This window comes from Puma concolor, chromosome A1, assembly GCF_028749965.1.
Source record: "Puma concolor isolate L17-30 chromosome A1, mPumCon1.1.hap2, whole genome shotgun sequence".
NCBI classification, from domain to species: domain Eukaryota; kingdom Metazoa; phylum Chordata; class Mammalia; order Carnivora; family Felidae; genus Puma; species Puma concolor.
The window spans coordinates 113,622,406-113,647,821 of record NC_141667.1 but is presented as its reverse complement, the minus strand read 5'-3'; the positions used below and the strand labels follow the sequence as shown (position 1 = coordinate 113,647,821).

At 39.2% G+C, this 25,416-nt stretch overlaps 1 protein-coding gene across 14 annotated transcripts in view; it reads right to left on the bottom strand.

Moving 5' to 3' along the window:
- Positions 1-25,416, bottom strand: part of PDE4D (phosphodiesterase 4D) — a 1,391,688-nt gene that overhangs the window by 47,142 nt on the left and 1,319,130 nt on the right. For 13 of the 14 annotated variants that reach the window (XM_086700391.1, XM_086700383.1, XM_086700378.1 and 10 more), the window contains one exon: positions 6,322-6,434. In XM_086700391.1, the coding sequence (XP_086556517.1) occupies positions 6,322-6,434 (113 nt within the window). Of the gene's footprint in view, positions 1-6,321; positions 6,435-6,520; positions 7,492-25,416 lie in introns of those variants that run through there. The other variant, XM_086700459.1, reaches the window with a different exon arrangement.

The window sequence follows — 25,416 nt, the reverse complement described above, 5'->3', positions numbered from 1 at the left end:
TCTTGTTTAGTATATGCTAGGCATAGAATAAATTACATGTAATTTGTTGAGCATGCAGTATGTGATATGCACCAAAGTGAGCTTTGCATACATTATATCGAATGCTGTCAACAACCTTTCAATTTTATTTTCCCCTTTATTATCTCCCTGTATAATGAGGAAGTGGAGATTCAGGGAGTGACACCTGTTGCCCCAAATATTAGGTCGGAAGCAGCAGAGCTGAAATGTGAAACCAAGCTTGCCTAACGAAAAAAAAATCTATATTCTTTCCACTCTATAAAGAATCACTGGTGTACACTGGCAAGCAAGGGAGGAAGTATCACTCACATTCATCATATACAAAGTATGGCAAAACAATAACAAAAAGTCCAGAACACTAACCAATGATAACAATGAAAAATACTTCATTAAAAATAAAGCATTCTTTAAGTGTAAAGAATAATAAACCTGTTACTACTGCAGTTGGTAATCCAGTGTAACTAGTTTTCTAATAAATATCACAGAAGTATTTGTTGTTTAAGAAAGAAATCCTGTCCCCGTTCTCAGTGTAAATAAAATAACTTCTTAAAATGTCTCTTAAAACAACTGTGAATATTAAAATAAAGGGTTGCCCATTCTCTCTATTTCTGATAAACATCTGAGACTAATAGTGCCAACTGAATGATCACGATTAGCCAGGCACGGCCCTACTATCTCAGCAAAGCTAGGCCATCACAAAATAAACTCTAGCTATTTCCAGTTTTAAACGGTTGGCCTCTTTCTATAAAAGAGAAAATTAGATTCTACATACTTTCGGGATAATCTGAAAATCATTACATTATCAACATTTCGTATCTGCCATATGTGTGTATCTTAAGTAATAGCTACAATCTGTGTGACTCTCAGAGGGATCTTCTTAAATTGAACAATAGCATTGTCTATCATCCTTATTACTTGGGAAAAGAGTTTGTTTAATCTGACCACAGCTTTGAAAAAGTAGTGTTTTATTCTTGCTTTGAAATTAAAAAAAAAAAAAAAAGGACATAGTTCATTATGCTCTCAGGCCAAAGTCACCACTATCCTATAATTAAATCAAAATGTAATAAATGAAAGTGATTTTTCTAGTAATGACTAATTTACTGAATCACAAAAATTGGAGGTTTTTGATAATTAAATGTTAGGTATATTGAAGCTTACTGACACTAAATACTGACACAAAAATGGAGTTGATGACAATAGAGACAAATTAAGACTTGTTTTAATGTTTAGTGTTTTATTAAGTTAAACATTAAAATTAAGTAAGGGCTTTACTATTCAATGAAAAATGAAAATTTCTGTTAAAAGTATTTCCTGCTTTCTACTGTTACTTTAAAAAAAAGCAAAAAAGTTTTTTTTTTCCTAATGGTGACCATAAAAATAAACATTCTCAATCTTCCATATTAACTTTAAGGCACTGCATATAAACTACCTAAATCTTTGCCACATCTACTTTTAATAAGTAGATGAAAAAGCAGACAGCAAACTCCAGACATTAGTAAAGTTGAATTTCTATAGTTATAGAAGATACTTTCTTTTAAAATGTAAGATTTTATGTTAGCCATCTTAACTCAACAATCCTCTTACGACACTATCAGTAAATTTTAATATTTTAATGTAGAAAATATGTGTTATTTGGTATTTGCTCTTCATAAAATTAAAATGCCTTTTCAGCTTCTTTCTTAGCAAAAGTTAAACATTTATTTCTGTTCTGAGAGTTATATCCATGTAATGCTGAAATATTTTAGGATTTAACCACTCCTATGAACATTCTGTATTCATTCCAGCATCTCTCTTGCCCAGAAGAAAAAATATCAGCAGTCACAGAACGCTCTAGTATACTTTATGTGTGCACTGACTATTCAAAAGCACCAGGGGGAGCAGACAGCAGAAGAACTAAGAACAAGCACCCCAAAAAAGCAATTAATTTATAGGCAACAGAAACATGATAGAGACGTTGGTTAAAAAGTAAATAGACAAAATAAATTCTGTAAAGAGGTCATGACCGCATTTGCAAAGCTGGCTTATGCATATCTAGAATTAACTAAAGAAAAACCTGAAGTCTCTTGGAAGGATGCTTGAATGCTAACTTCAAGAGACTCACAGCTTGAAGCACGGCCGTTTCCAGCAATGCCAAGCCTCGAAACTGCCCCCAAATTAGAGAGGAGAAACAAAATATATTTTTATAGTGGTATATTTTAGGAGGAAATCAAAATGATTTTGTTTTCTCTTTTAAACATCACTGCACTCACAGAGACACTGAAGGCCTTCTGAAATATGTATTATTAGGTCACAGGAGGATGAAGTGACAGGGTTCCATAGCATGATCTTTGAAAGTCCTGAAGCTTAGACTCTTGGCCTGACCTCCTCACATCCTCAAGTACTTTCCTTGAGGGAAAGGTAGCCAAAAACACTGTGAAACTATCCTGCCTTAAAAACAGTCTAATGAGGTATTTTAGCTTTGCAAATTCTGTACAAAATAAGGTATTTTAGCTTTGCAAATTCTGTACAAAAGAATGGAAATGTTTCCACCAAGTCCATTTATGTTTAACATGCTCCAAGAATTAGTAAGCGCTGTGTTTTTAGTTTTAGAGTAAAAGAGAAAAACTATTTAGCACTTCTGTCTGGATTCTGTAACTGGAACTTAAGAAGAGACTACACTTCTAATTTGAAGTTCAAAATGTTTATATGAATACTATACCAAAAACTGTGTATTATCTAAGCATTTTAAAATAACACAGACATGTGTACTAAAGACTGTTATCTAAGGACTGCATTATAACAATCCATGAAACTTAAAATGTCAAGCAAAAATTACAACTGAATGGTAAAAAAAAAAACAAAACATATTTTGGCCAAGAAAACAATCAAGGAAGTTTTACCTAAATCTTAAATATTAATACCAGTAATAACAGGTATAGTGCCTACTATCACAAACTATTTATGAGCTAGGCTGTTATATATATACACACACACACATATATATACATATATATACATATACATAGTCAAACTCTTACATTAACCTTTCAAATGGATATTATTGTGCTGATCTTATACAAAGTAAACTGAAGCTAAAAAATTGAAGTCATTTTTCTAATGTACGTCAGCTAGCAAGGAACAAAACCAAGATTTAACTTCCAGGTCTGTCTGCTTACAAAGCTTTGAGACCTTACCAAAACCTCCCTCAACTGTAGCAATGAGGTTCCAAAGGAAATATGAACAAATCTCAAGGAGATTAATGTGCTTATGAGGGTAAATGCTGTAGTTTTAATCACTCAAATTAAATGCCATCTGGAGTTTCCTACCCTACTTGGTACAAACATCCTACATGTATTACAGTCAACGTTGGCCTTGGCCAAGAGTTCAATAATTTTCCTGCCTCAGTAGCATCCGTAAGTATTATGCACATTACAACAGCAATCAGGAAACACAGGTAGTTGCTTCTGAAGCACCATTTTAAAACTGCAAATAACTTGGATTTCTTTAATTAAGATTTTTAAAAACACAGAAATAATCTGTTAACCCAACTGGTTGAATGGGTTGGAGAAATCAATTTCCTTCTTCATAATACCCAAATCTATCTCTACAATAAATATTCTCTTTCTATAATCACTTAAAATTCATGACCTTACTAGTATTTTTATTGTTATTTTATACTATTAAAATAAAAAAAAATCCAAGTGAGAAGAAAACCTAAAAATGTCAGGATTTTTCAAAGGCAGAAAGACAATAACCAGAAAATACTGGCTGGTTCAAAGAAGTGCATGTTAAAATAATGGATAGTAACACAACTGAAAGCCAGAAAGCAATGTTGCAGATGTATTCATTCATCCTCAAGAGATATGTGATGCAAGCTGTCACATCTCCAATTCAGACTTAGGTTGGGCATCACGGGGACCTTAAGATCAGCTGCTCCCACTCAGTTTACAGCTCATGTGGATGGGACTTATTCCTGCCCTTGTTATCAAGCAGAAGGGTGACTGACTATACAACATTCACCAAGAGCTCTTTTTTCCTTCTGTTAATCCTTTTTCACCCACAAAAAGTTTCACAAGTGTAGCATTCTTTTAAAAACGAATGGGTTAAAGAAAGGAAATGGATAGCTAAGAAATTAAAAGGTTAACCAACAGCTTCAGCCAAGTTGAGTTTTTTTAATGTTAAAAATAAGTGTCCTGTCAATAATCTTTCAACCACAAGACACAAACAGCTAGAATCACTACCTTTTTGAAACGTCTTTTCTCACTTAACCTGCATTTCATTTCAACCAAATAAACACACCTTTTAAACTAAATCTATAAATTAACTCAAAGTTTAATTGGGTGCCTTCACAACGAAGATTAAAAAATATATATTCCTGTCTTATTTGGTGCCATAAAGAAAGAAATCATTTTGATCAATTACTATGACCTAGAGCTGTATTTTTTAAAATCTTGAAGTATAGATAAACTAGTTACTTGTCAGCTGCTGTCACTTATAACACATTATTAGATTTCAAGTTAATTTTTAAATTCAAACACAGGTCTCATCATTAAGAGTATGGATTTCTGGGGAAAGTAATTATAGCCGCTCAGGATCATTTCTCTGAAAAAGTACTGTCAAATCATCTTGAAAACATAAGTAAATGTGTGCATATCCCTTGAGGTGCCTTCAGATTCTGCTCTTCTTTTTTTTATGTACAGTTAATCAGACAAGAGAATTAAGAACTCAACCCCACTGCAGAATGGTCCCATTCAGCATGTAGGACGCTGAAGATACTAGGCATAGTCTACTGCTATTATGAGTCAAATTATTAAAAAAAAAAAAAAAAGATTCGTATATCATAAAATTAATCAATGAACTAAGAATTTGTTAGCCAGCTGAGCACAATGGCACCTGATACCACAGCAGGGAGTAAGAGAGCAATGATGGGTTATTCTGATGAGAAGCCATACCAAATTTCTAACTGAGGCCCAAATAACAAAAACCAAAATCCCAAACAACCATAAAACCCAGATTTGACCAACACTGTGCATGTGGGTTAGGTCAGCATGCTTATGGGTAGGTTAGTGCCTATAGACAGTGTGTGAGGAGTCTCTTTATTTTATTTGAAGCTAACTTTTCACTGTGAAAACAGCGCTATCTATATAAACATTGTCAACAGAGAAGACAATCAAGGGGCTGATATGCTATGATATTATAAAACACTGATTGTGGAAAAAAACAGGTGGGATAAAAACTACAATAAGCTATGGAAAAGCATCACTCGTTTAAAGATACCTGCACAAAGATAAACCATAAAATGGTATAACCTTCCTGACCTTGTAAATAGGTGGCCAAAGATGTTTAAATGTCTTTAAGGGACAACTGTTTCTAACTGCCACACAAAGTTACCAGTTTTTACTGGTTGACTCCCTCAGTCATCTGCACCCAATGTGAATGTGCCTCCTTTCCTATCCTGAGCCAAATAGTCATTAAACACATACAACATCCCAATTGTTTCCTTACATAACTAAAGACAAAAAAACACAGGAATTCCAAAAAATAGAGTAAAACCGATAACACTATACCTTGCTTTAAGGCTGTCTCAGGCTGAAGGTGACTTCTCAGTCCCCCAAACTCCATTGGCCATCAAGACCAGCACTTCGGCATATGACACAAACGACCCATTGAAACATCACTGTAACTATATGACCTCAGAAAACTGGGTGTCTGTCCAAGATTCATGAAAGCAAAGGTAATGATCCTAACGAACTTTCTAAGTTTCCTGACATTTCCTGTGGACACCGAAGGCTAAGTGAACACATAAAGGCTCAGTTCTCACAACGTACCATGACATCTAGATAAAGGAGAGGTGAAGTTCTAAGTTCAGGGAACTCGGAGTGTGAGTGCCGTAGGTAGTGACATCCTAGAGGTTTCACTGACCTCCAGCAACTCTATTTCCAACCGGGAATCCCAAGAATACCCTTAAGCATGCATTGCCAACTGACCCGCCTGGGTTTCTGCTGCAAGGGCAAAGTGTCACTTACAAGCCCACTGCCCTCCCATCCAAGAAACCCCCCCCGCCCCCCCACTCACTGTGTCCTGGGAGTACTGCAGTCAAACTATGTCAAAGTTGCTTCTGCAAAATGTTTGCTTTGTGTGGAGTGAACGTAAGAGACAGGGAAGGCACAGAATCAGGAACCTCCCTTCAAGGGAGCAGAACAGCCACCATGCAGCGTGACAAAATCCCTGCACGTCTTTCTCAGGACCACAGGGGCTGGCGAATTCACCGGCGTGGGAACCGCCAGTCTAGGGGCCTCGGTGAGAGGCCGAGCCAGGGCTTACCTTGTTGGAGGCCATCTCACTGACAGAGTGCCTCGTCTGCAGGGTCTCTAGCTGGTCCAGACACCAGTCCAGCTCCTCCAGGGTCTCGCTGGCCAGTTTCTGGTAGGCCTCCTCTGCGAAGAGATAGGGAAAGGGGGACTCAGTTCTCAAGCGCTTCACGGGGCCGCCAACGAGTTCAAAGGGGGCCATCCTGCCGTACCCCGCCATGCTCGGACGCCCGGTGCCCGCACATGAGGGCTGCTCCTTCATAGTGCCGAGCCTGGCACCGCGCTGGGGGCCGAGGCTCAGCTAGCGGGGCGGCCGGCCTCGGGGAAGCACGGTTGCTCCAGCTCGGCGTCTCAGTCCCGCGTCCGGGGAGGGCGCACGAAGCGCGGCAGGCCAACTTTTACACGGAGGCACGGACAAAAACCTCACGGCGCGACTCTTCGACGGTGCGGCGGGCCCGAGTGCCGGCCCCGGGAGGCTGGCGAAGGGGGCGGCGCGCGCGCCTCTGGGCCAGCCCCGCGGCGGGAGCGCCCGGTCCACGGCCGGGTCTCGTCGCCGGCCGGCCCGAGCGGCGTCCCCGCTCCCGCTCCGCCCGCCGAGCCTTCTCACGACGAGAATGAATCAGCCGCGGCGGGGTGCGCGGCCACCACGTTTCCTGTTTTCTTTCTCAACTCCCCCGGCGCCCGGCGCAGCGCCGCTCCATCGCCGCGGCTTTCCGGGAACACTCCCCCTCACGCCCCTCGCGGTCCTCGCCGCCGCCGCCTGGCCCCTCCTCAGCTCCCTGACGAGGAGCCTGCCAACTGCCAAGGCCCGCCCGCGCCCCCCGCCGCCGCCTTCCCCGAAGCCCCAGTCCCGACAGCCCCGCCGCCTCGCCGGGGCATCACCCCGCGCAGCCCGGCGCCGCTCGCTTTGAAGCCGAGTTCGGGAGGCGCGGACGCGAGCTCGTGTGTCTGTGGGGCTGCTGTGGGGCTGCGCGAGGGGGAGCGGCCCAAAACCCGGCGTGGAGCGCCTGCCGCCCGGGGTCGCGCCCGCCGCGGGGCTCAGGCGGGACCTGGCGCGCACGCGCGCGCGGGCGCGCGGCCGCGCACCTGCCCCATGGGGACCCCGCGCGCCCCTCCCGGTCGCCCCGACTGCCCCAGCCTCCACGTCTCCACCGTCGGCTGCCACCTGCGAGGTTTCGCGGGAGAGTCCGACGGGCGGCACAAACAAGGTTATTTAGGACCCGCGCGATCGTTTTTTGTGGGCTTGGGTTTTAGGATTCTTGAAGCTTCGTTTCTGAAGACTTAGGATTTACCTGCTTCAAGGGGACAGGGTAGTTAGGGGAATAAAATTCTTTCTGTTGAAACCAGACTCTTTCAGTACGCAGCCCGGCCCCTGCTAAGTACCAGGCCTCTACATTTTGGCGTGGACATAAAGAAGCAAACAAAAACAATGTTGGAGGCTTTAGAATTTACAGATTTGACAATATGCTGTATTTTCACGCTGAGAACTAAGAGTACTCTTAAAGGAACAGCAATGTGAATGCCCATATAATATGGGCAGGTGACACATGTCCTGCATACATGCTTCCTCCGTGCTTGGGACTGCAAATCAGAGACCAGGATGATCTTGTAATGCCAAAGGAAGAAGCCTGGAAGGGTGTTTCTGCCCACCCTGCGCACAAAAAACTACAAAGGTGAGAAAATGAAAAGACCATATCCAAAGGTATCATATGGAAGCTGGTTCCATTTACAAAAGCTGACCCTAGGGACCACAGGCAGACTACATAAAAGGATCAATTGCAGACAACTTTACTGCATTAGCAAGCAGATAAACAAAACTTTCAGGGGGGAAAATAATCCAAACTCCAGAGTCGCATCTTAAAAAACTTGGTCCTTGTCAATTACAAAGACTACACTGAAAAGCTTAAGTGAAGTCGGTGAGATCCCTTTTCTTTGTCTTCAAATCTACAGGAATTGAAGGAGAAGAAATTCTGCCCTTGAAATTTAGACTCCATAAAAGATCAGTGGGACAACAAAGAACTTCGCACACTGAATCTTGGCTCCTGGGATTTACCAGATAGGTTTTAATACAGCATTTGCAAAAGTTAGAATAACTTTCAAAGTATTTGCTACATCTGCTACATGGCTCATCGTTATCAAGGATTCTTGGACTGTTTGGTATTCACTTTAGGGACTTAGGTTAAAATTTGTCTTTTTTATTCCTTTTTCTTTTAAGCACCATCTCTGTAAATATATACTTTAGGTGCACCAACAGCTGCCTAAATCTTGCAACGTAAATTAAAGAGTAAGACTGGACCTTTATTTCCCCTAACAAAAGTAACAACCTTAAAGACAATTTAAAATAATAAAAATAAAGTATTTTATCTGTGTAGCCTTTCCCTGATTATAAGAATATAAAAATATTAAATGATTCTTATAAAAATGGAAAAAGAGAAACATGACACAACGTACAAAGTCCCTTGTAATCCCATACCCTAAGGATCACAAACAATAATTAAGCCTATGACCATAACACAATTTCATTTTACTTAATACCTTCCATATGCAAGTATAGAATAACCTAGTTGAAATGGTAGTATGTCTACTATATGGTTTTATTTTGTTTTTGCTTTTTTCCCCCTCTACTGCATAAAATAAGGATGCAGGACATTTAGAAAGGAAATTAACTTATTTTAGGTTGAGTTGTCTATAGTAAGCACATCCAGTGGGTTAGAGATGCAAAACCATTGTTCATTGCCATCTCTCCAGTCACTGGCAACATAAAGAAGCCAGGAATCTTCTCTCCGCACCTCTAAGGGTTGGTTTTCCATGTTCCTCTCCCTTCACTCCATATCTTTCAAAGTCTGAGCCCCAAAGCGATCTTCCCAGTGTAAGTAATCTTCTCCTCATCTTCACCAACTTCTCAAACTTTTCAGAAATACAGGTCTTGGGCATAGCTGAATGTGGTGCCACATATTATATTTCAGTATTTACTTTTTAATCATCATGGGGGAAAAGTAATTCAGTCAAGTTTCAATGCTTCAAGACATCATACACTTAAATATGGGACTTGACCTTAAGAAGGCAGAATAGCAACAAGAGGGAAAACTTATTTCAGAAGATCTACTTTATGTTCATATCAAAAATTAGCCATTTTGACAATCAGCATTTGGGTACAATAATAGTGTGGTACACATGTATATGTTAAGTGCTACCCACTTCTGCATGCATTGTATAAATTTAGAGAGTGGTCACTACCTACCAATAACCAAGAAAATAATTACTGACAGAGCAAAGACGTTTGTTCTATAAAACTGTTGTTCAAATAAGGAATTATTGCTGATATTAGCATAGAGCTAAGAATACTACTTTTTCCAAATTCCTAGGTTTATAGGCAATATGGCCAGCCACAATTTTTAAGGATCATTATTAAATCTTAACTTTTAGGAATTTTAACCCCAAATATTCTAAGACATCGAGTGACTGACCTTTTCATCCCCACTAAAAAAACCTCACTGTGGACTTGCCAGCTATCCTACAGGAAATTGAGTCACCATACCAAACAACACACCTAAACGTCATCGACAGCTAGCAGGACAAAAACAGTGACCTAGTTTAATTTTGGATTTTACCAAGAACATACACCGCATTCATTAATAAAATGCTTTCTCTCCAAAGTATTCAGTGTGGCACTACTTGAAAACACTATATGAGAGGTTTTGTTTTTTTTTTTTCAACCATCCAAAATCTTGCTAAGTCAAGGAACTGCAAGGAGAAAAATGCCCAAGGAACAACTGTTAGCTAAATCCCATCAAAGCTAGGAGAGGACTATCAAACAGCAACAGAGAAATAGCTTGAGCTCTTGGAAGTCCCCTCTTACAGCAGTGCTCATTTTTTGTTTTTTGTTTTTTTTGTTTTTTTGTTTTTTTCAAGCCACCCTTGAACTATGTCACACCCGTGTTTCTGCTCAGGATCTTCTGTGAACAAACAGTCCTCAATTCTTGCAGGCCAGCACTAGGCTTCCGTCACTGTGATGCAATCAAGGGTTCCCCTGACACATGGCCTGAAACAGTGCCAGGGGCTCCCGGAGAAGATGCTGAAGCAGCAGCTTCCTTTTGAAAAGGGGAAAAAAGTCATCGCCTCGGAGCCACAGCAGTTAGCTAGAGGCTGAGGTGGTTTTCTTGGGAAACGTTCAGCCAATTACTCTTCTCCATGACTTAAAACAAAGCTGACTATTGAGATGAAAGGATCCATTCTAACTGATGTGTAATTGTGTGGATATTGGTTCTTTTTTATGGCCCGTATTTGAATGATTAAAGGTCCATGTAAGTTAGTGATAATTCCTAGACAGGCCTATTGGTGTAAATGAAGAGAACAGGTACAAAAAAAAAAATCACTTTGGGTACCATTTGTTTACATTTAATTAAAATATAAATATAAATACTAACAGTTGATTCAGATTTTTGTTAAAAAGAAACTTCACTAAATATCTTCAGAAAGCAAATACTTAAATACATGTATCTTCCTAATCAGGTTCAGCTTCTCCCATCCTAATTCCCACCAAAATTCCCTCTTTGTTCCTAAGGATGGAGTTAATAGTGTCTAAAGTAGGTAGAACTGGAGGAAAATGATTCCTATTTCACCATGTATTGCTTCAAGGGAGTTACTCCCTGAGTTTGCTACAGTAGAAGATTTGTCCAGGTTAGCTCTAACTTTTGCTGACTTATGTTTTTTTTTTTTTTTTCCTTCTATACACTTTATCTGATGGGAAATACATGAAGGGATTGGATTCACTTTCAATGTATACATGTAACAGGTTTAAGCAGAGCCTTGCTAGTGGCAAGCTGCTCTCATTGCCAAGTGTATTACTGACATCAAGTTCTTGTTTTGAAGTTTTTTAAAATCTTATGAAATATATAAAATTTCACTTAGTACTTCCAGAAACCTCCAAAGGGAAGATGTACATGGTTTTGTGAGGTTTCTTTTTTTCCTTTGTCTTCCTACCATCTATTGTTGTTTTTTTTTTCTCTAATGCCATCTAAGGCTCTAGTAGAATTTTTATAATGAAATAAACACAATATTAGGTTTCAATTGACTTCTACAACCAGCAGTAATTCAACAAACATTTGGTTAGCACCAACTATGTGTCATGCACTTTATTAGAGTCTATAAAAACAAGGTGACTAAAAGAGTGTGTCCCTTATCCAAGGAAAAGCTAGACTTTGACACTGGAGATGATTTAAGCATACTATATTGTAGAAAGCATTCTGAAAGGAGATAGCATGTAGGCTATTGGAGAATAAAAGAAAGCTATTTAAATACACCATTCCCTGACATTTACAGGCACTCAATAAATATTTGTGAGTAAATAACCAATAAGTACACATGTATTATGACAAAAAGAAAATTTCTTTGCAAGTAATATTCAAGCAGTAATAGTTTCCTGGGTATGGCTCTCTAGATATATTCATCTCTACCTATCTCTTAGGCTCAGTCTACTGCTTTCTACCTCTCCTACTTGTCTGTTTTTAAAGAATGTCAGGAACGGGAGTGCCTGGGTGGCTCAGTCGGTTAAGTGGCCAGCTTCGGCTCAGGTCATGATCTCATGGTCCATGAGTTCGAGTCCCGCGTTGGGCTCTGTGCTGACAGCTCAGAGCCTGGAGCCTGCTTTGGATTCTGTCTACCCTTCTCTCTGCTCCCCCTTCTCCTCACTAGTGCTCTGTCTCTCAAAAATAAATAAATGTCAAACAATTAAAAAAAAATAAAGAATGTCAGGAACTAACATTGCCAGAACTTTGGTTAAGTACACCATGGTGTCTTTCTGGAGAGCAATGTTAATATGATGCTTAAAATGATAGATATGGTAATACATACATAAAATGATCTTTACAAAATCAAAAGAAATTTTGAAAGAACCCATCAATACACTAGTACGCAGCTTGGGGATAACAGGTGAATGAACTAAAGGTCATGTGCCATCCTCCCAAGATCAGGAGAATGTAAATTAAAACTGCGGGTATACTGAATCTCCTACTTACTCTTGCTAATTCTAAGTCTAGCCAATCTGTAGTGCTCATGTTACTTTCTAGCAGACGCATTTAAATGTATATTTCTCTCTCCATATAACAAAATTAAATACTGTCTATCCCCTCTCCATGTGATTATTCTATGTTTTCACTGTTTCATCTCCATCATCACATTCCCATCTGCTTTCCCATCCCTGTGCCACACACACGCACACGTGCGTGCACACATACACACACACACATACACACACTGTTGGTTTTTCGTTTCTACGTTTTCCTTAGAACATGACTTTCCTGTCTTAAGAACCACTTCTTTTTTTTTTTAATTTTTTTTTTCAATGTTTATTTATTTTTTGGGGGACAGAGAGAGACAGAGCATGAACGGGGGAGGGGCAGAGAGAGAGGGAGACACAGAATCGGAAACAGGCTCCAGGCTCCGAGCCATCAGCCCAGAGCCCGACGCGGGGCTCGAACTCACGGACCGCGAGATCGTGACCTGGCTGAAGTCGGACGCTTAACCGACTGCGCCACCCAGGCGCCCCAAGAACCACTTCTTAGTCTTTATATTGTATTGACCAGTTATATTATATGATATATTTATTTTCTGTAAAAATTTTACTTAATTCCTTGCTCACTATTCTATCTTGCACATTCCATCATCCTCATTTCCTGATCTTTGTTCTGATGTTTCACAAGGAAAGAGGACCTCTGTAAATGATTGCCCATAAAGGAGACACTGGTGGAAGGTATATCTTTTGATTTCTTGCACTTTAATTTTTTTTAATGTTTATTTATGAGAGAGAGCGAAAGAGAGAAAGAGTGTGAGTGGGGGAAGGGGGCAGAGAGAGAGGGAGACACAGAATCTGAAGCAGGCTTCAGACTCTGAGCTGTCAGCACAGAGCTCAATGCGGTGCCTGAACCCATGAACTGTGAGATCGTGACCCGAGCCCAAGTCGGACACTTAACTGACTGAGACATCCAGGTTCTCCTGATTTCTTGTACTTTAAAAGGCACGGTGCTTCTTAACCTTTTCAGAAGTTCAATAAACCTTTGAGAATCTGATGCCAACCTCCCTAGAAAACTGGACACAAGTCGGTGTGATCAACTTTTTTATTTTCAAAGTATTCACTGACTTCCCTGAAGTCACCATGGACTCCAGGTTGAGAATTCCTATCTGAATAGGGAGGAGAAAATACTTGTTTTCATCAAGAATCTTTCATTCAGAGTCAGCACCTCTGCTGCCCTCTTTGTTTCCTTACTCCCCTCATTGTGAAATACCTAAGAGAAGTAATGCCAAAGGGTCACTCATTTCGTTTAAAGGAATTGAAGTCAGGGCTAGGAAAAAAAATTACACAACATGTGTCCAAAGAAACAGTAGGCTCTTTTAAACATTAAGGCTATAAACAGAGTCTCAGAAGGGTAATTTATTATGTCCAATTTTTGTTCTCACTACTTGTGCTATAAGTAGAACATGTGAGTGAGAAGCCATGTTGGCCTACTGGTAAACCTGCATTTGTTAAATGTATGCATAATACAGAGCCAGTTTCAGAACTCAGGACCACATTAGGAATACTTGGCTTGCATACTTGTAAAAAGTTTGGTCCATGCACAAACTTAATTAAAAGAAATTAGTTTTCTAGGTGTATGAGAGTATCTAGGGATATTTAGATTTGGACAGGAAAGTTTTTTACACATGTACAAGAATCTACAACCTATAGAGTTCCCTACCAGGGGTAGTATGACAGATCAAAAAGAGCATGGCTTTTGGAGTCACCCAGAATTTGAATTCTGGTTTTGCCATTGTTCTAGTTGTGTTATATTAAATTAGCCATTTAAATATCCAAACCTTTATAAGTAAGTTGGGAAGTTTTATGAGAAATGCATTTAAAAATGCATGAAAAATCCCAAGGGCCATATCTGACTTATAGTAGGTACTCAATCAATAGCAATTATTATTCTGACTCACCATATGAGGTTGTTTAAATAAGTTAATCTGCAATAAGGCATTTAACACATGAAAGGTTTCTTCTTCTCTCACAGGTTCTCAATCCTTAACCAATTACTTTTCCTATCATTACCATCAACACCCAACCATTAACCAGTTCTGGGCTGAATATTAACAAGGAATCTACGATCTAGAATAGCCTTCATAAGACCACACCAATCATGTCAAATCACTGTGTATAAAAAATATGTATAAGGTAAGTCACGGGTTAATAAAAGAACACCACTTACTATGAGGTTACTGGGAAGTTCATTCTAATATTTCCCAAAGAATGTTCAACTGATTATTACTCTTATAAGATTCTTCTTACCAAAAGAATTGTGTAGTCAAACAAGTTTGGGAAATGTTATATTTGTAGTCTCTTTGCTGTCCTTTGTAATGGACATGAACCTACCAAAAACTATAAGTTCCACAGCAAAGAAACCTGTTTAATGTCATTTAACACATATTACCTAAACTTACTTGATCCTGAAACAGGTTTTTTTCTCATGCAACCATTATCATCTTTTGAAGGGTACTTTGGGAAAGTTTGTTCTGTACCATATTAGATGAGTCCAAAAACATAAACACAATATATACCTTTTGTAGGCTTCCATGTATTTGCAATCTGTCATGTTTTCGACATCTAATTTCCCCTCCTCAGAGCTTTGTGTACTGTTGAGAAATGGTCAGAGAGTAATCTTCATCCTTTCCTTCCTTTCTTTTTTTGTCTTTTTCCTTTCCCCAGAAAGAGAGCGGTTAAAAAATCTATAGATATTTATTGAGTCTCTCTGATGTGCTGGTGTCTGTGAAATGCAAGAACATGAAAGATTCAGCGGCCTGGACCTGGGAAGGAACTTACAATATCCCGCTGAGAAAATCAGACACGTGACCAGCTGCTGCCTAGAGAAACTGTGAGGTGGCGTAGAAATCATTCAGTATGTAAGTGCTACTGTAGTTCAGAGCTGAGGGTGGGGGGTGAGGGGGTGGGGAGAGATGTACTGTAGCTAAGCGTGCAGGGTTCCAGGAAGAAGGTGAACCTGGATGTAGGTCTTAGACAAAGTCTGTGGTTTGAATGGCTGTGGGAGGAGGGTATCAGCCGGCATTCTTTTCAGGTGAAAGAAATGTGTGAAGCCTGAATAACAGTTATATGTGTGGGCGGTCAATAGCCTGGATGGAGTAGACTCCTTCCAGGGAGGAGAAGGGAAATAGGGTTGAACACTTTAATGCGTGGCCTTGAGCTAATGGGTATTGAGGGAATTGGATAAGTGCACTGGTAGGCCAGGAGGATGAAATAAAAGAGTGAAAAGGACAGAGGTTAAGAATCCATTCCAGTAGTCCAGATGTATAGTGGTAAGCAGGGAGTTCTAGAAGTATTCATTTTAGTGGCCTACTCAGACAGTAATGGGCAACAGAAGTAGCATGACACTGGAGACAGAGATCTAGGTTCCTCGGTTGGCTCTGCAACTTAGCAACCATGTGGCAAATTTAGATGAATTATTTAACTTCTCTACCTCAGCTTTCTCTTTTGCAAAATAGGGCCCAAAATACATCCTACCAAAGGTCACCCCCCCAACACTGGCCATTTTCCACATCTTATTTGAATTTTAAGACTAACTATAATTTTAAAATCACTTTTCCATCTGCCTATCTCATTTTTGTTTCATTTCAACTTAAATGCATAATTTGTTTAAAAAATTATAAATATTTATCAAGTCACTTACATGTAATACATAACACCTGCTTTCAACAGCAGTGCATCTCCCCCGCCCGTCTCTTCTTAAAATACAAAGGTATCAAAACAATTCTGTACATATTTTTGATAACAGTAGTAGTCAGCACCTGGATCTCTCTGAAAATTAACCCAGTTAGTATTCACTATACCTTCTACTTTAAGAAATTTAAACTATAGTCGTTTTATTAAGCAAGATTAATAAAACATGCTATTCATGTTTTATTTTATTCTGAAGATTAGATTTTGAAAATATATATTATCCCATAGCAATCTGGACACTTCTTGCCATCCATGATCATGTAACTCCAACTTTTATTTTGAGTATTCCAGGTTTATGTTTAAATGATATCTCCTTGATAAGAGAAAAAAATAATTGCATAGCATTTTATTCCCATTGTTTAAAAACTAAATGGCTACATACACACAAACATGTACACAACACACACACACACACATGTATGTGTGTGTGTATGTATTTATCTCTGAGGCATATTTACTAGCCAGAATTATTTTATTTAATGTGTGGGAATTTTGCTTTGAGATCTATTAAAGTATTAATGTGAGTAAAAGATTTTTGACTTAAGACAAGCTTGAGATCCACTAAAAGTAATTATTGTAGTATGGACTTCTGGTGACTTTGTATTTTTTTAAACAAGTTTTCTTTCCCTCTTCTCTCTTCATCCCAGTTTGTAATAAAAGTCTGTGGAATACCAGGATTTCTAAAGTACAAGCTATCTAATATGCAGATACTTTGTAAAGCATTTCTCCTAATATGTGTGAATTTCTGGAGCACACCAAGGTTTACCAGTTGAACACACAAACAGTGATCACTCACTATGGGAGCCAGACACATCATGTGAATGAAGGAATGATGTGGTGAGTGGGGACTTCCGGAGCAGCAGGTGGAGACTTCAGAGGTCATATGTGGGAATGCTGCCCAACTGGTGCCAGATCTTCAGACTGTTCAAAAGAATCCCGCATTTGAATTTTTTAATGCAAAATCTATATTTTTAAAATTTTGACAACAATTCAAAAAAAAGTTAAACATCTTAAGGACGAAACAAAAGTCTATGGACCTTAGTGGCCAGTTTGCAACTTCTAATATCAACAGTGCTTAGCACAAGTGACAGAGACCTTCCTGAGAGCAGTACTTCAGGTAAGCCCATAAGAACATTATAATTTCAAGGTAGAGAAATTAAGTTAAGAAGCATTTCTGGAATCTAGGATGCTAATATGGTGTTGTTAAAAGACTATTTGGAGCCAAAAGGCAGATTCCTTTCCAGGTTCCAATGGTTACTCACAACTGGTCTGGCCCAAATAATCTCAGCTGTCCGTGGACCAACTGGACCCCAATGAGATGTCCTATGAGGAATTAGGCCTGACCAAAAACATCTGACTCTAATGACTTAACAATTGCTAAAGACCCAACCAATCAGGGAGCACTGTTTCCCAAAGACTGCCATGCATCCTAACCCTTTCGTTGGCAAATGAATAGGAAAAATAAATCTTTCCACTTAGCCTTCATTTTCCTTTCTAGTTCTTAGTATCTTACAAATAAATTCCTGGAACACCTATCTGTTTCCTCCATTTGTAGAGGTTTTTTCCTTTGTCAACCCCTCCTACAAAATCATATGTTTCCAAAGCACCTCTCGTATAATAATATCTGTCCTTAGGCAAGACCGTATCCTGGATTTTTAATCCCTACTGGCTAGCATTCAAACTTGTTAGACTCTCGAGAACTCCTCTAAAATCCATCTGACTGGACCCACCTGTCCTTGCCATCCCCTGTGGCCGATCCCACCCACATACCCACCTTTTGTCAGCAAGAGTCCCGTGTCTTCATATTTGGTCATGTTTGTGGCTTGCTGGTCCAATACTGCCCTCCCACTTTCCTTCCATCTATTCAATTCCTACCTTTCAAAGACTAAGTCCTTTATGCAAAGTTTCCTTCAAAGGAAGCTCTGCAAGAAGCAGACGACAAACTCTCCATAGGAATAACAGGAAGTTCTCCGGTGGAGGAAGTCAGTCTTGAGATCATCCAGGGAAAAAGGCAGTACTCAGGAGGAGATTAAGGGCAATGGGTTCCCGAGTTGGAGGGAAACCACATACTTTATTTGTTTTGGTTTCACCTGGACTGAGTCCTTTCCACAGACAAAGTTGGGAAACTAGGGACTGTTACATGATTCATCCTTATATAGTTAAATGTTAGTTTGATTCAACCAGTAGACAAATACTTGTTGAACACCTGCTGGGAGTATCTGGTAGGCTAAGAGGTACTAAACTTACAGAGCCGAATGCAGATCTCTGGCTTTAAGGAGCCTACCGCTTAGAGGTAGTGAGTGACAAATGAACAATCACAGAGATTTCAAAAGAAATGCATGTATGTAACAGCAGAAGCATGCAGAAGGTCAAGAAAACTTAGAGGATCCAGCCAGGCTTCCCCTAGAGGCTGCCCATGCTCTGCTCTACCTGCTAACTCATGGTCAGAGGTTGCAAACTTAGCTGGGACTTTAGAGAACAGTGTGTCAACAACAGAAGAGTGGGTCTGGTGGCTCAGATGGGGCAAGAACCAGCTCACGGCATAAGACCTCAGGCACACCATGCACAGAAGGGTCTTTTCCTTCTCTAACTCTCCAAATTCTCCAGGGGAAGCCTAGGAATGAGGGGGAAAGGGACATAGGGAGCTACAACCACTGCAGCAAAAGGAAAGAAGAGGCCCCAAGTCTCTGACAGTGTAGAAACTCAGCCAACTGTAAGCTGGAACATCAAGATGATAATGTTTATTCAAAAACTATAAAGAGGCAACTGTGGGAGGGAGAAGAGAAAAACTGGGACTGCCTGATAAGTGGGTGAAGAAAACCCAGTACCTTAAGAACTTGATTGTATTTTATAGCTTGAATTCCTCACTTGCTGCTGCCTCTGCCTGCCTCCTCATCCTCGTCCTCCTCCACAGGAGCAGGCCTCCATGGCCCCAGAGTCGTGATCTCTTCGTGGGGAATGAACATTTAGAAATGAATTCATCTAGGCAAGTAACCATCGCTAAATTAATTTTCCTTCAGGTTGAGTGAGATTGGCCCTTGAATTTAGCCTGTGTGGTGAGGTCCTAGAGGAAGGTGTGGGTTCTGCCAGCAGAAAGCCCCTACTCCAGCTCTAACCCCACCCGTTCCTTTATTTAGAAACAAGGCCACCAGGTCCTTGCTCTTTTTACTCCCTGAATGGACAATATGCTGACTTATTCTCGTACAGAGAGGGACCTTACAAGGATTGAAAATCCAGGAGAATAGTTTTTGGGGTGAGGTAGTCCTTGTTTCCAAACCTAAGCTTTGCCACAGACTAACCTGAGACCCTCATACAAGCTCATTAACTTACCTAAGCCTGTTCTCTGATTTGTAAATGGAGAAAGCAGTACCCACATCATACAGTGATTTTGAAGATTAAATAGAATTATGAATGTAAAGCAGTGCTTGAGAAACAGTAAGTGCACCAAAAAACAATGATGATGATGAATTTTATATGCAGGCACATAGAGTGTATTAGGACTTTTTGAATGATTTCCAGCTCACTCCAATGCTTCACTCTTCTTCCAGCTTCTCTTATCCACTGACTGACTGATGGTCTCCTCAGCATTTATTAATGTGATCAAGAACAGTAATTCTGGAAAGTACTCTCAAGTTATTTACCTAATTAAACAAACATACTTTTTAACCCAGACGCCCTAAATCTCTGGTAGCTTGTCTTTGCTGATTTGGTCTGAACAGCTCAGCTGGTAGGGAAGGACTTTCTGGTTGGAAAAAAATATATAATTAGCAGACTGGAAAACAAGGACCCCTGAGTTTTAAAAAAAAAAAAATCACTAAAACAGCCTGATCACCCTGTTTACTTTGCCATCATATCTCATGTTAGTTGGGGACTGGGAAAATCCAGGTTACCACCCAGCAGGAGTTCCCTCTAAAGATAGAGACTGGCAAATATCATATGTGATGCATGAAAGCCAAATTATAAGTTTCACTCTTCAAGTAATTAAATCACTAAACAGTTTAGCACAATGATTTGTTTACTAGTAGACTGATTTTCTCCAGGGTTGGAACCATATCAAATTCATTTTTCAATCTCTGGTGCTGGACATTGGCTGTCACATACAAGGTATCCAGTAAATGTTTTTTGAATTTAACTGAAAAAGCATGGAACATTCCCTTTATTATAAGACTGATTTTTGTAACGTTTCCAGACTTTCCAACACATCTGAGAATCAATAACTAGATTGCTAGAGGAATATTAACGTGGTAGAGGGGCTTGGAAACCTCATTGCCTATTACACGATCACGGGACCTTTTGTACGGGGGACAGAAATCACTGGCAGACTGACCCAAATCTCCATTTTTCCCCTCGTAGCAACCTATAGGACTATTTATTCTCCAGGTACCTAAATATACTAATACATTTATTTGCTTAGATATCTGTTCCTTATGGGTAGGGGGTCCATACATCGCAACTGGCCTAGAATTTAGTAGGTTTAAATCTGTTATTCAAGGGTAGTTATGAATAGCACTGCCTTTCACTCTAAAAAGTGTTCTGGTTTGGATGCTAAATCATATGGACACTACTTTTGGACAGTCCATCACACATCATTTAGCCATCCAGCTCTACCTCCCCTGGAAGTCTGAGCACTATGCCTGTCCATAGCTTTCCTCTATGGAGGTGGCTCTGTCAATCACTGCATTCAGGAGCTTTGGAACTGCCCCCGAAAGAACAGACACCTCTCTCTACTGAGAGAGACACTCTCAGTGGAACAACAGCAACAAAAATCAATTCTCGAAATTCAAGTCTTTCCTTTCATCTTAGGTAGACCTTTTACAAACACTAAGAAACACTAAGAAACAAAGGATTCCTAATAATGACAACCCCACATTTACTGAAATCTAGAAGACATGCCCATTTGAAAATTCTAATCTAGAAATTAAACTTAAGCTTCTCAGGTTATACTGCCCCTTAATAACATAGCTTATTTTGTCAAAATCAGTTAAAGCCCTCTAATGGGATTTGGAAGAAAGGGACAGACAAAAATTAAAATGCAGCTGGTCAAGGTAATCTGAAAGCTCAATTCATTCAGTAAATAACAATGGCACTTTAACTGTTTTTTTTTGTTTTTTGTTTTTTGGTTTTTTTTTTGTTTTTTTGTTTTACTAATTGGATGCAATTGTGCTTGGCTTTAATTTCTTATAATGATGGAACAAATTTTATTACTTCATACTTTTAGGGACATTTGGCTACATCATGTTTTGGTGCTTCCATAAACCCCAGTGGAAATGAAATTAGCTCTGTGATTGCTCATTTCCCTATTTAGTGATATATGTCTGCCTCGTGTCAGCAAAATGGTAACCATTGTCTACCTTAAACCACGATACTGCAGTAGATTTAAAAGAAATGACCTCTTCTGACCCTCTCCTTTCAGAATTCCCTATTTGTAGCTATCAAATTTTGACATGCTAGTTGGGACGCAATCTTGTTTGAACAAGCAAAGTAATTCTCATGTGAGACTTTAGGATTCTCTGTCCTGTAAGTTCTAAATGTACCTATAATTCAAATTTAGATGAGGGTATGAGTTGGTAAGAACATGAAGAGCATCAAACAGTTTTAAGAACTCAAACGACTTGTACTTTGTGCTACTAGCTTCTCCTTTCCCCAACTCCATGTGGACATGCAAGTTTGAGGTAGGGAGTCAATTGCCACGTACTATGAAAAATAATTAGTCAGTAGTCTAACACATTTAATCTTGAGGCTCTTATCCAGAGCAGGTAAAATATTCTAGCAGAACTCAACACAAGTTTCCCCGACACTGTAGCTACTAAGCTCATACTGTGAAAGGTTATACTATGAAAGAAATTGCAAATACAGTGTTGCAGACTGACATTGTTTAAAACACATGCAGCATTATTATAGGCAATACAATGGCAGAGACTGCTAGCTATCCCCTAACATTGATGCTTTTCTTCATCAGTTCTATTAGAATTCTAGTTTTACTTAAGCATATGACTGCTTAAAACTGAGAACATTCTCAGACTCCTATGTAGCCAGATGTTACCACAAAAGTTAGTTCTGATAAATGGGTTGGAAGTAGACATGTTATGTGGAAGTTTCAGGAGCTTACATTAAAAGATATCTGTCATATATCTTTTCTTTTTCTTTCTTTTCTCTTTCCTATTGGCTAGAATAAGAAACTGATGGCTGGAGCTAGAGCAGCCATATTGGACCATGAGTTACATTCAGGCATACAGGTCACATCTAAAAGCATCAAAAGGAAAGGCACATGTGTCCTTGAAGTCTTTGTGGAACAGTGTTGCCACATTAGCTCTAGTCAGCTTACTTTCAGATTTTAACATGATAGAGAGAAATGAACATTTATCTTGTTTAAGCCACTTGTATTTTAAATCTGTATTTGTGCCAAACACTATCCCAACTAATACAAACACCAGTAACAACACTCTTATTCACCTATGACCTAAGACTCTATTTTAGTCTTGTTAATAAAGTGTGTTCATCTAGGAAAGGCTAAAATTTAGATATTGGATGACTGGTTTCCAGCTTACCATAATTCAAAGATATTGTACAATAATACACTGCTAGTTAAGAGCTTGCTCCAGCACTACCTCAAAATGATTTATAGAAAATACATCAAACAAAATCTATAAGAACCACCCTAGAGTTTCCCTTGGGGTTTAGATATTTGTCTTTCCAGCCAGATTTGAAAGTCACTCTAGACTGGAAGCCATGACTAAAAAATGGTTTCGCTGCCATGAAGAAGAATACTGTCATTTTGGGGAGCTTCTCCTTTGGCCCCCTCTCCCACTCATTTATACCCTTGAATACATGGATATTTACATATTTTTTTTCTGACTCAATAGTCTTTGAGCACATTGCTCTTGTTAAATCATTAAAATCTGGAGGGTCTTTTCAAAATTCTGTGATCTATCATTTAAAGCCAATGTTCTCTCTTCCTGCAAATCCAGCAGCTTTAAAACTAAACTCTTGCAGATCCAAGTCATGTCTGAAAGGTTTATAGAATGACATACTGTGGTCATATGGTCAGGGCACAAATACCTCTGATGGTACAATATTTTAAGGCAAAACAGTTTATGTGTAAGCTCCATGAGGTTATAGACCATGGCCCACTTATTTATTACCAAATCCCCAGCTCCTGGAACAGTGCTCCTCAACAGAAATCTGTTGAATAAATAAATGAAGAATCTGCCTGGTGTAGTAAAACTGTTATTTGCACACACATGAGGTCCATCTCTGTGTGTACACTGAATGTACATACATAGCCTCCTGGATGACTTTGCAGTACTGGGCCTCTATATTGTCCACCTCAGTTACCAAGGGACTCGTTTTTCATAAATGGCTCCAGCATCACACTCTCCTCCTACAGAGAGTTTTGCTGCCCGTTCTAAACCCTTAAAGCACTGCCATTCTCACTTAGGTCACCCAATACATAGGTACACTGTTGGACATACTTGGGTGGAGAGGGATATGTATGCTTAAATTCCCTTTGAGCAAAGACCGCAACTGTCAGAAATGTGTTAGTTATCAAAATTAGTTCCATAGATTATGAAACATAAATCTCAGTTTCCTGTGTTCACAGCCATGTAAACTTGCATTTTTAAGTTAAGTGAGGAAATAAATATAGTTATAAGAACCATTTTGGGAGAGACCTACCATTATCTGTCTCATTGAAGGGACAGCTGTGGTGCAGTATTAAGACGATTCCCCACCAGACCCCTGCTCTCTAGAATCTATTCAGCATCACCAGTGCCCTTCCCACTTCCCTACTGCTGACCATCAGACAGCTAGGCAATGGCATTGTCTAAATAGAAACTACTTTAGTCTTCCAAAACTTAGAGTTATCTGATCACAAAAAGAAAAAACAGGATCAAAACTACAGAAAGGCAAGATGTTCTGTCTGACCTAGTGAATGGCGGCCAATACTAATGCCATCTGTAAGTTCACTAAACAGATAAAATGTGTTAACTAAGAGGAATCTCTATTTGTATTAATTCATCCAATCTTCCTAAAATCAGTCATTTCAAACATATTGACACACCATGTATGCTTGCAAAATTTTAAAAAATGAGTGATATGACTTTTTTTAAAAGATAATTCAGCTGTTCTTTCTACCAGTTTTAGTATCTGTGTAAGAATTTGAGGTAAAAAGTACAAATAAGTCATCCTGAAAAGTTCAAAGACAACCAGATGTTTGAGACTGTAATGTAGTTATAAGGAAAACTGTCCATCTTCTTGGGAGGTATACATTGGGGAGTTTGAGGATGGAGGGCTATGATGTGTATAGCTTTCTCTATGGTGGGTCAGAGAAGAAAAATTTTGTGTGTGTGTGTGTGTGTGTGTGTGTGTGTGTGTGTGTGTAAACAAAGAGACTATGAAAAGTACATAAAGGGGATGTTGACAATGGTGAGAGATGTGCACATGTTCTTTGTAGTAGTCATAAAGCTTTCCATTAAATTTGAAATTATTTCCAAATAAAGTGTATTCTAAAGGTGATGAGAACAGTGACAAAGAATAAGTCATTTCATGTTTGAGCATTTTTCCTGCTCCCAGTATAGACACACACCTCATATACAGACAAACATAAGTGACACTTACTGTACTTCCTTGCCTACATAGTAAGTGTTAGCACAGTACATAATGGAAAACTACATCTTGCAATCTATTCATGCATTAAAAGTCTAAGTGATTCTAAGAGACCTTTTACACAATGATTTGATGTTTGAAACAATGATTTTGAAGATGCATTGTACTTCCTTATGAATGAGGCCACCCTTCATGACATATTCAACGTGCTGAATGGGAAAATCTGCAGCCAAGAATATTCTATCCAGCAAGGCTATCATTCAGAATAGAAGGAGAGTCAAAGAGATAAGGAATTTCCAAGACAAACAAAACCTAAAGGACTTTGTGACCAAAAAACCAGCCTTTCAAGAAATATTAAGTGAGATTAATATTAATTGAATGGGAAAGAAAGTCAAAGAGTGACAAAAACTAGAAAGGAACAGGGAAAATCTCCAGAAACAATGACAAAACAAGCTATAAAATGCAATAAATACATACCTATCAATAATTACTATGAATATAAATAGACAAAAAACTGCAATAAGAAAACATAGGGTGTCATAATAGATTAAAAAAAAAACAAGACTCATCTATATTTTGCCTATAAGAGACTTATTTTAGACACCTGCAGATTAAAAGTGAGGGGATGTATAAATATTTATCATGCAAATGGAAGTCAAAAGAAAGTCTGTGTAGAAATACCTAATATAAGGCAAACTAAACTTTAAACCAAAGACTGTAACAATAGATGAAAAAGTGTAC